The sequence below is a fragment of the Lynx rufus genome, unplaced genomic scaffold (genome assembly GCF_022079265.1).
Source record: "Lynx rufus isolate CCGP_SWC_20201006 ecotype Redwood Valley unplaced genomic scaffold, mLynRuf1.p SCAF_13, whole genome shotgun sequence".
NCBI classification, from domain to species: Eukaryota; Metazoa; Chordata; class Mammalia; order Carnivora; family Felidae; genus Lynx; species Lynx rufus.
The window spans coordinates 45,986,336-45,996,634 of record NW_025814827.1 but is presented as its reverse complement, the minus strand read 5'-3'; the positions used below and the strand labels follow the sequence as shown (position 1 = coordinate 45,996,634).

Sequence of the window (10,299 nt, the reverse complement as noted above, 5' to 3'; positions counted from 1 at the left end):
ACATATGAGTGGGCACACAGGCCTAACAGGACAACCTTACCAATGCCGTTCTCCTGAAGATACATGGCCAGGCCCTGGGCCTGGTACTCTGGGTCGTTGGTGCGTTTCCAGTTCTGGAAATCCTCACAGCTCCGGCCTCGGTGCTGCTCCTCCCACTGCAGGAGGGAAAGCAAGCTTCACATGAAAACCCCACCCCGGGCCCTTCTTAAGGGCCACCCCTCCTCTCAGATCTAGAGATCCCTGGCTTCGTTTATGGCACTGCCATTCACCATTTGCTCCAATCTCAAACTGAGGGGCCAGCCTTGGTTCTTTGGCCTCCTCATACCAGCACATGTTCACTGGCAGGTCTTATTCCCACCACCCAGGCCTATCTCAACCTTGTCCCCTTTTTCTTCATCCCTCCTCTGGCCATTCTACTCCAGGCCAGGTCAGGTGTTGCCTCAATTAGTGGTCTCTCTTCCTCCATTCCTGCTCCCCTATGGTGCATGCTCCACCCTGCAGCCAAAATGTCTTTCAGAGTGTAAGGCAGGCAACTTCAGCAGTACTGGGAGTGTTCTAGTTGTGTGTGTGGTTTGTTCGGGGTTTTTTTGGAGTGTTCTAGTTTTGAGGTCTAGTGGTAGGGTCTCAGGTATTCATTTTATTAACGTGTTTTGTAATAGAGAGAACTTTTTGGTATCAAACATTAAACTTTTTAGAATATGTGCTGCCAAAGTGAGCACTCAAATATTAAACTTTTTTCAGATATTAAACTTTTTAACAGGTAAATGAAAGAGTATCACCCCTAGCTTCGTCTTAGAATAAAAGGCAAATACCTTCCTCACTTGGCCCCATGGCCTCTCCTGATCTGGCAGCTAGCTCCTCTCTGACCACCCACCACTCTCACCCTTGATCTTGGGGCTCCAACCACACACCACTTTTTCTGACTTTGGCCTTTCCATGTGTTGCTCTTTTTGTCCTGAATATCCTTTGCATAATTGGCTTCTTCTTAACTTTCAGGCCTGAGCTTAAATTAAACCATTTGAGAGAAGACTTGTCTGACCTCTCCATCCTAAGTAGGTCCATTCTGTTATTCCTAATCTCAGAGTCCTGTGTTTTCTTTGTAGAATTTAATGCCACGTGTACTTATGCTCTCTCCCTTCCTTCCTCCTTTACCTTACCTTTCTTTCACTGCCCCTCCTCCTCAGCCTCCCTCCCTCCTTTCCTGGAGTCTGTAAGCTCTTTGAGCCCGGAGTTCATGTCTGTTCTGTGCTTCAGCACACCCCAAGTCTGACATAGGACCTGCTAGCAGCTTTAGCAAGTTATTTCTGAAAGGATGAATGTGCCTCACCTGGCGCTTACAGCGCACACAGAAGGTCTGGTGACACTGGGGACATGTTGCCTCCAGCTGCTCTCGTTCATATATGAAGCCAAAGGAGCACTGTGGGTGCAAGAGCATAAAGCTATGTCAGGCCTGACCTGGCACCTCCATCCCTCCTCCATCCCTCCAGTCAGCTGCCCTGGGTAGGCCACTTACTTGGGCACACCACAAGAACTTGGGGTCTCGCATCAGCACACCCTCAGTCAGCTTCTTGTGAAATAGTGCATAGGCATCCGGCTCCAGGCTCTCCCGAAGCTGAGGACAGGATGCAGAAGTGGTGGATGGGCAGGGTTCCTGTTCAAAGCCCAGGGCACCCCAAGTCCTAGGGACTGAAGTACCTGAATGTCAAGGGTAGAGAAGTAGCTGAGCAACTGTGTGTCATCGGTGAGGTCAGGGCGGCCACAGGCAGGGCACACCATGTCTGTGATGTGCTTCTCCTTCAAGGCGATGGTGAAGTGCTGGCGAAAGCAGTCAGGACAGATGGTGCACTCACAGGAAGTCAGGGCCTGCATCTATAGGGTGAGGCAGGGAGAGGAGGGGGTCTGAAGCCATAGCCGCCAGCTTGGGGAAGAGGCATTAGCCAGGTGTCCACTGAGAAACCAGGGTCTAATTAACAACCGGGCAAGGTAGCAACCCTTAATGCCAACAAGTGCCTGGCAGGCAATCCAAATGTCTAAAGACTGTCATTAGTTGGAAGAAAAGAGAACGGTGAGGCCTAAAGTAAATGGAAGACTGCCCTCCAAAGGCATTCACATTCAATTAAAAGGAAACAAACAAATAACATTTCTGAACTGACAAAACCATACAGATGGAGAACAGGCTAGATATTGTCAGGTGATAGGAGAAAGGGAAGAAAGTTACAACTATAAAGAGGTTGCATGAGGGAGTTCCTTTGTGGTGATGGAACAATCTGTGTCTCAGTGGTTACATGAACCTGTAAGTGGAATAAAACTGCAGAGCCACACTCACACATCCATGTGAAAAATGAACAAGATCTGCAATCTTGCTAACATTGTGCCAATGTTTATTTCCTGGTCTTGATACAGTACAATAATTATATAAGATTATATATTTATATTTATATATTTATATATATATATATTATATAATTATATAAGATGTCATCATTGGGGGAAGGTGGGTAAAGAACACACAGGACTTGGGAAATAATGAACTATTGGGACCTCATCAAAATGAAAAGTTTTTGCACAGTGAAGGAAACAATCAGCAAAACTTAAAGGCAACCGATGGAATGGGAGAAGATATTTGCAAATGACAATTCAGATAAAGGGTTAGTATCCAAAATCTATAAAGAACTTATCAAACTCAACACTTGGTGAAGAAATGGGCAAAAGACATGAATAGACACTTCTCCAAAGACATCCAGATGGCCACCAACACATGAAAAAATGCTCAATATCACTCATCATCAGGGAAATACAAATCAAAACCACAATAAGATACCACCTCAACCTACCAGAATGGCTAACATTAACAACTCAGGCAATAACAGATGTTAGAGAGGATGCAGAGAAAGAGGATCTCTTTGCACTGCTGGTGGGAATGCAGACTGGTGCAGCCACTCTGGAAAACAGTATGAAGTTTCCTCAAAAAATTAAAAATAGAACTACCCTATGACCCAGCAATTGCACTACTAGGTATTTATCCAAGGGATACAGGTATGCTGTTTCAAAGGGGTACATGCACTCCAATGTTTATAGCAGCACCATCAACAACAGCCAAGGTATGGAAAGAGCCCAGATGTCCGTCAATGAATGAATGGATAAAGAAGATGTGGTATATATATATAATGGAGTATTACTCGGGAATCAAAAAGAATGAAATCTTGCCATTTGCAACTATTGGAGGGAACGAGAGGGCATTATGCTAAGTGAAATTAGAGAAAGAGAAAGACAAATATCATATGACTTCACTCATATGAGGACTTTAAGATACAGAACAGATGAGCATAAGGGAAGGGAAGCAAAAATAATATAAAAACAGGGAGAGGGACAAAACATAAGAGACTCTTAAATATGGAGAACAAATTGAGGGTTACTGGAGGGGTTGTGGGGAGGGGGGATGGGCTAAATGGGTAAGGGGCATTAAGGAATCTATTCCTGAAATCATTGTTGCGCTATATGCTACCTTGGATATAAATTAAAAAATAAATTATTAAAAAACACACACACAGGGGCGCCTGGGTGGCGCAGTCGGTTAAGCGTCCGACTTCAGCCAGGTCACGATCTTGCGGTCTGTGAGTTCGAGCCCCGCGTCGGGCTCTGGGCTGATGGCTCAGAGCCTGGAGCCTGTTTCCGATTCTGTGTCTCCCTCTCTCTCTGCCCCTCGCCCGTTCATGCTCTGTCTCTCTCTGTCCCAAAAATAAATAAACGTTGAAAAAAAAAAATTAAAAAAAAAAAAACACACACACAGGACTCTACTATTTTTACAACTTCCTGTGAATCTACAATTATTTTATTTTATTATTATTGTTTTTAATGTTTATTTCTGTGAGAGACAGAGCACGAGCAGGGGAGGGGCAGAGAGAGAGGGAGACACGGATCCAAAGCAGGCTCCAGGCTCCGAGCTGTCAGCACCCACCAACCTGACACACACCAACCACAAGATCATGACCTGAGCCAAAGTCGGACGCCTAACCAACTGAGCCAGCCCAGGCACCTCTACAATTATTTTAAAATAAAGAGTAAAGGGGTGCCTGGGTGGCTCATTTGGTTAAGTATCCGACTCTTTTTTTTTTTAATTTTTTATTTTATTTATAGTTTATTTATTTTTGAGACAGAGACAGAGCATGAACGGGGGAGGGTCAGAGAGAGGGAGACACAGAATCCGAAGTAGGCTCCAGGCTCCGAGCTGTCAGCACAGAGCCCGATGCGCGGCTCAAACTCATGAACTGTGAGATCATGACCTGAGCCAAAGTCAGATGCTTAACCGACTGAGCCACCCAGGTGCCCCAAAGTATCCAACTCTTGACTTCAGCTCATCACCCTTGACTTCACCCTGCATCGGACTCTGCACTGACAATGGGATTCTCTCTCTCCTCTCTTGGCACCCCCTGCCTTTCTCTCAAGATTCATTAGTAAATTTTAAAAACAAATTTTTTTTAAGAAAGAAAAAATAAAGAGTAAAAAGATAACAAAAAACACACACCGCCAGCATAAATAAATTGGTAATTAAAAAAATTATTGGTAATTTTTTTTGGTGTGCCAGTGGTATTTGTGGGTATGTTTTCAAAGACTTTTACCTTTCAGAAATATATACTGAAGTATTTATAAATAGACTGTAAGAGTTGTTTCAAAATAATCTTCTGTGTAAGTGGAATAAAGACTGGCCATACACTGATAATTGCAGAATCTTAGTAATGATACATGGGGGCGGGGGGGTGGGCACGGAGAAGAAATATACTATTCTACGTATGAAACTTCCTATAGTGGAACAGTAAAAAAAAAAAAAAAAAAAAAAAAAAAGTGGTGGGGGGGAGGTAGCCTATTCCTGCCCTCCCCTTCCTAGAAACTGCTGGGAGCACATGGGCAACTCCAGAGCAAAAGACAGGACAAGAGACAGGGGAGACAAGAGAAGTGGAGCAGGGCCCAAAGGGAAGAGTCATTCTAAGGCCGTCCCAGAGGGAAGAGGCTTACCCGGTTGCGAGGCAGGGTCCAGCCACACACAGCACACTCCTGGGCCAGCAAGCGGCGCAGGAAGGCCCGGTCCTGGCTGTGCCTCACAGCTTCCACCACATCGCCCAGCTCATAGTTCCTGGGTGTCTCCTGCAGCAGTGACAGTGCCAATTCTGCCCGACCCCAGCTGGGGAGCGCATAGACTGCCAAAAGCCGTCTGACCAGACTCTGCAAGGTGATTCAGGTGGAGAGGGAAGAAGTGGCTGTCAGGCCCCAGGAGTCCTACTCCTGGGCCTTTCCCCGGCTCCTCTAAGTGGATTCTTCACCTCCTCCCAGCACCTGCTTGTCTGGCCCATCCCAGGAAGGGATGGGATCAGGGCCCTTGTCCCAGAGACGCTGATGGAAGGGCTCTAGGCGCTGGCGCTGTAGCTCAGTCAGGGCCCGTGCCACATCACCACCATGTTGGAACAATGCTTGAAGAGACCCCTCTTCAGGCCCAAAGCCCAGGGACCGGAGCTCCTGCACCTGAAAGTTGGGGGTAGAGAGAAGGAGTGAAGAGGGAAATGGCAAGCAAGAGAGTGTGAGAGGCTCTGAGACCCACAACCCTGCCTGCCCTGTCAGCACAGCCGGTACCTTCCTGCGCCGGGCCCTCACACACTCTTCCACAGCTTCATCAAGATTGCCATGACGATCCAACCAGGCTTTCCGGGCTTCCTGACAGGAAAAGGCACCCAGGCCCGGGTCCTGCTGTGCAGCCAGCTCGGCCACCATCTCCAGCACGTAGGGCAGCTCTGAGCGCAACCACTGCAGGGGCACCTCAGTGCCTGAGTACTGTAGAGCCGAGAAAACCTCCTCTGGACAGGCACCTGCAGCTTCCCCTTCCTAAGGCACAGTCCCACCCAGACAGATGGCCCATCAGGAAGGGCACCTTCCACCCACCCTCAGCCCAAACCAAAATGCTGACAGTGGTTGAGCTCAGACATATGGATCACGTGAGCACCGCACAGCATACGGGCGGTGTTCAATAAGAGGCAGCTGCTGCTAATGACTAGGTTTACAAGAACTTGTATTAATCAACTGCAGCCCCTCCTTTCCCCCATTAGTTCAACCCTACCTCATCCCAGGCCCAAATCCTCACCCGGATCTTGATCACTAGTTGGAGACCTTCCTCACGCATCTTGTCTTGACGCTGCTTCTCAGGGTCCCCACAGGAACTGGGCAGGGGGGCACTGAGGCGTCGTGGAGGCCCTGGCTCAGGGAGTTGCTCTTCCAAAGAGCTGGCCTGGGGCTGGGGGGCGTGCGGTACTGGGATGGGGCTGCTGGTCCGATTGCACATAGCACACACCCAGCCAGGGCCAGAATTGCAGAAGGTACAGTGGATACAGTACCAGACTGGACTCTGGGCAGAGGAGAGCAAAGTATCCCCCTGCTGGGAAGGCAAAAAGAATTATCCAACTGAAAGCCGGCTGAGGCTCAAGATGGAAATACAGACAGGTTTGGGAGGGGGGAGGGGGGGAAGAGTCAGAAGAACTGAAGGAAAACAGGAGATGAAGAAGTCGAGAATGGTAACAGGTGCAAATAAAGAACGGGGACGGCTGGGAAGGCCAGGAACAGGTTACCTGAAGGGGCTGCAGGCAAATGCCAGTATCCCGAGAATCCACCACCAAGCTAGGAGGCTGAGCCAGCCGAGGTCGCTCACATATGGCACACAGCACAGCTGCCGCCTCATTCTCAAAGGTGCAGCTTTGGCAGGCCCACCGACCCCGTGCAAGTTCAGATTCTAGGCCCCCAGCTCCTTGGGAACCCTCCATTGTCAGCCCCAACCCCTTACAGCCTCGGGGCCGATCACAGGCCACACAGAGCACTGCCCAAGATTCATTTAGCATGGCACAGGCAGCACAGTGCCAGGGCAGACGGGCATTTGCAGGATCAGAGGAAGCTTTCAGGGGAAGCACGAGAGAGCTGTCTCCCAGGGCCAGCAAGGAGGCTGACTGAGGCCGTGGTGATGCTGAGGCAGGTAAGCTGTAACAAAAAAGCAGAGATGGTCTGCTGAGGGGGCCCTGGTGCCTGGGTCCCTTATTCCCAGGCATCCCTCATTCCCTGTGTGACAGTACAAGCCCTGTCCTTTCTGCATGTTGTTCTCTGTCTGGAATGCTCCATACCCATAGACTGTTCAACATTTAATTATATCTTAAGGGCACCTGGGTGGCTCAGTTGGTTGAGCCTTGGACTCTTGATTTTGGCTCACAGTCTGTGAGTTTGAGCACCGTGTTGGGCTCTGTGTTGACAGCATGGAGCCTGCTTGAGATTCTCTCTTTCTCTCCCTCTCTCTCTGTCCCTCACCTGTTTGTGCTCTCTCAAAATAAATAAACTTAAAAAAAAATTATATCTTAAAGTTCATATCTTGTGATAGCTGTCCCCCTAACATAGGGCCTGACCCACACTAGGTGCTTAAAATCCTACTGATTGAGCTGATCCTTTAGGCTAGGTTCCTCTTCTTCCTACCTATTTGCACAACATCTGGCTGTGACTGCTACTTGCTTCATATGTATGTCTGTGACCTCTTGCAAAGCAGTAACTAACTGCCTTCTATGAAGCAGCTTTTAGCAGAGAAACTGACACATAGTACATAAGTAATTCTAAGTTCTCTTAACTTCATTCCCACTCAGAAAAGATCTCTTACCTGGGGGTCAGGCAGGTGGTCTGTGGGGCCCCAGGCAGGGTCTGGCGGAGGTGATGGGCACGGGATGGGTGTCCATGGAATAGACGATCACAAGCCGGGCACAAGGCCTGTTTACAAGTTGAACAGTGCAGCGTGCCTGGCGCAGAGCCACAAAGGAAGCAGGGACCAGGAGTGGAGCCTGGAGAACAGGAGAGGAAAAACTGAACATCCTTTTGAAAGAGACCAAGTTAATCTGAATTTGCTGAAGAGAACAAATTACAGACTACTATTCAACATATCCAGACCCAAGGAAACAATTTTAATCTCTTTTTAAAGGCAAAAAGGATAAACAGAGGAGGGCCCCAAATTTCCATCAATATGGTCTACTAGAAACTGCCCCCCACCTCCCATTACAGGATGAATAATACCTGGGGCAGAGGGCGTGTTGAGGGGGCCAGGAGCAATCTCTCTCAGCAAGGGGGCAAACTCGGAGAGCTTCAGTATCTGAGAAATAAAGGGCAGGGAATGGGCAAGAGTTTGGGGACACACAGTCCCACAACCCCTATCCCCTTTGTTCATCAGGTCTTAAGAGCCCCATCCCTACCTTTTTTACATCATCTTCAACCTTTTCTTCCAGCAGCTGCTCCAGTGCTTGTTGTCTTGGGTGAGTATTCTGCAAACAAGGTAAGAAGAGTTCCCACCTAGAGCCCTAGGACAAGGTCCTCCCTCAAAGCCCTAGTCTCCCAACATCCACAGGAAGAAGAGTATGGGGAGTTTCCAGGTTGCTATGTGGACTATGCCCATGGTTCAGCAGCATGAGGGTCCGCAAGACTGCTTGTGGAGTTAGGCTGGGCTCCCCAGGCCTGGTGTTTAAGTCCTCAGGACTAGAGACACCTCAACATCTCACCTGTAACAACAGGCTGAGCTCTGTCCGAAGCAGCAGTACTTCCAGTGTGACTGTAGCAACTTGATGCTCATCTGGCTCCTTCTGCCCCTCAGGGAAACTCAACCCATCTGGCTGCTCCTCAGTGTAGCCGTATAATCGCAGAACATCCCGGCCCCCCTACCACACATTCAAACCAGTCACCACCAGGCAGGCCCCCTTCCCACTAGGGCTGGAGCCCTCCCCATTAAGCACAGCGTCAGGCCCTTTCTTACCAACCCCCCAGCCCAGGCCAAGTCCCTTTCTCCCATCAGGGGCCCAGGGGCTTCACCTGAACAGCATCCACCGTACTGCGAAAGACAGGGTTATTAAACTTGACCCCGCGCCAGTACCGGGGCCGCTGAGGGCTGAGGAGGTTGCGGCCGTATTTCTCCAGGATGTTCAGGGCCGTGGACAGGGTGTTGAGGTAGTTTCGGGGCTGGGAGCAGTCAGAGAGCGGAGAGCTGTGAGCCCCGCCCAGGCCTCAAGTCCTACGTCCCCCTCCCGAGCGGGGGCCGGGCCTCACCTCCCCATGAGCATTGCAGCGGACCAGGCGTGCGGCGTCCAGCTGCAGGTAACGGGCTGCTGGCGGTAAAGACGTGACCAGTAGCGGCTGGAGTTGCTCCAGGGAAAACACCTGCCCGGAATCCTTCCTCAGGGCGCTCGCCAGCTCCTCGCGGGCCGCCAGGAAGGCCCTCTCCTCCTCCTCCCCCGGCATCCTGAGACAGGAGTCAGCCCCAGCCCCGCCGCCCGCCAGGACCTGGCGCAGGCTGTGCGCTGCCTGAGCGCTGCCCCTCCCGCCCGGTGTCGGGCTTCGTGGCCTGACTAGGTCGACGAAGCCACCCCAGGTCACTCAGGCCACGGTCACTCTTCGGCCCCGGGCCCCGCGCCAGTGTTAGTCGGGAACAGGAAGTACTAGCAAAGAGGGCGGGATTGCAACCTGGTTTCAGGGGAAGGGGAGGGGTTTAAGTTTAGGACAGGCTGGGGTCAGGAAATCAGGGGGCGTGGGCAGGAGGGAAGTCAGGTCCCAGCCAATGAAAAGGGCAAATGGTCTCTGACTCCGCCCCCAGAGCATCTCGGCCTTAAATTCCAAACTAGCGCCCCTCCCCGCCTTCCTCTAGGCTGGTTCCGCCCCTTTCCGGGTAGCCCTAGGCGAGGGGTTACCTTATTTCCCTCAAAGCCTTCTCTATTTAGACCAGTCGGCTTTGCTCTGGTCCCCACCGGGAAAGCCCCACTCTGTAGGGACTCCACTCTGGCCGGTCTGGGCCCCACTCAAGCGAGTCCTGCCCTTTCTCCAGCCGCCCTTCAAGGCAGGGAATCCTCCCGGAGGAATCCCCCGAGACTGCTCCCTTCCATATCCTGCTATCCCTTTTCAGCCCCAGGCCCGCCCTCCCACTTCTCCCATCCTGATCCCTCTCTGGGCCCTCCTTGCAGTTGAGCCTTCTAGAGGGAGCCCCACCACTGAACGCCCCCTTTTCCCCACTCTCCTACCCATCCCACCTCAACCCTGGATTTTCCCCGGACCGCCCTTGCCCTTTCCTGCAAGCCCCTCCCCTTCTCCGAGGGACAGCCCCGGTACTGTCTCCGCGGTCCCACTTTTATACTAACCCCTCCCTCGGACAGCCCCTGGGCTTGTGACCGAGTCCGTACCGCCTTTACTAGTCGCAGCAGGCTGAGAATGACAGAGGGGCTCCCTACAGTTTGCAGACTGCCAGAGGGAGGG

The 10,299-nt window shown here is 50.9% G+C and overlaps 1 protein-coding gene across 4 annotated transcripts in view; it reads right to left on the bottom strand.

Annotated features, from left to right (window-relative positions):
* Nucleotides 1-10,291, bottom strand: part of RNF31 (ring finger protein 31) — a 12,970-nt gene extending 2,679 nt beyond the window's left edge. The window contains exons 1-16 of one of the 4 annotated variants that reach the window (XM_047075497.1): nt 10,185-10,291; nt 9,103-9,516; nt 8,869-9,015; nt 8,562-8,717; nt 8,259-8,327; nt 8,083-8,158; nt 7,676-7,853; nt 6,612-7,014; nt 6,131-6,421; nt 5,626-5,874; nt 5,332-5,517; nt 5,014-5,220; nt 1,696-1,869; nt 1,514-1,612; nt 1,328-1,417; nt 41-155 (exon numbers count right to left, since the gene is read on the bottom strand). In XM_047075497.1, coding sequence (XP_046931453.1) covers nt 41-155; nt 1,328-1,417; nt 1,514-1,612; nt 1,696-1,869; nt 5,014-5,220; nt 5,332-5,517; nt 5,626-5,874; nt 6,131-6,421; nt 6,612-7,014; nt 7,676-7,853; nt 8,083-8,158; nt 8,259-8,327; nt 8,562-8,717; nt 8,869-9,015; nt 9,103-9,294 — 2,632 coding nt within the window. In that variant the 5' untranslated portion in view covers nt 9,295-9,516; nt 10,185-10,291. Of the gene's footprint in view, nt 1-40; nt 156-1,327; nt 1,418-1,513; nt 1,613-1,695; nt 1,870-5,013; nt 5,221-5,331; nt 5,518-5,625; nt 5,875-6,130; nt 6,422-6,611; nt 7,015-7,675; nt 7,854-8,082; nt 8,159-8,258; nt 8,328-8,561; nt 8,718-8,868; nt 9,016-9,102 lie in introns of all 4 variants that reach the window. The other 3 variants (XM_047075498.1, XM_047075500.1, XM_047075501.1) reach the window with 3 other exon arrangements.
* Between the last annotated feature and the right edge of the window lie 8 nt (nt 10,292-10,299).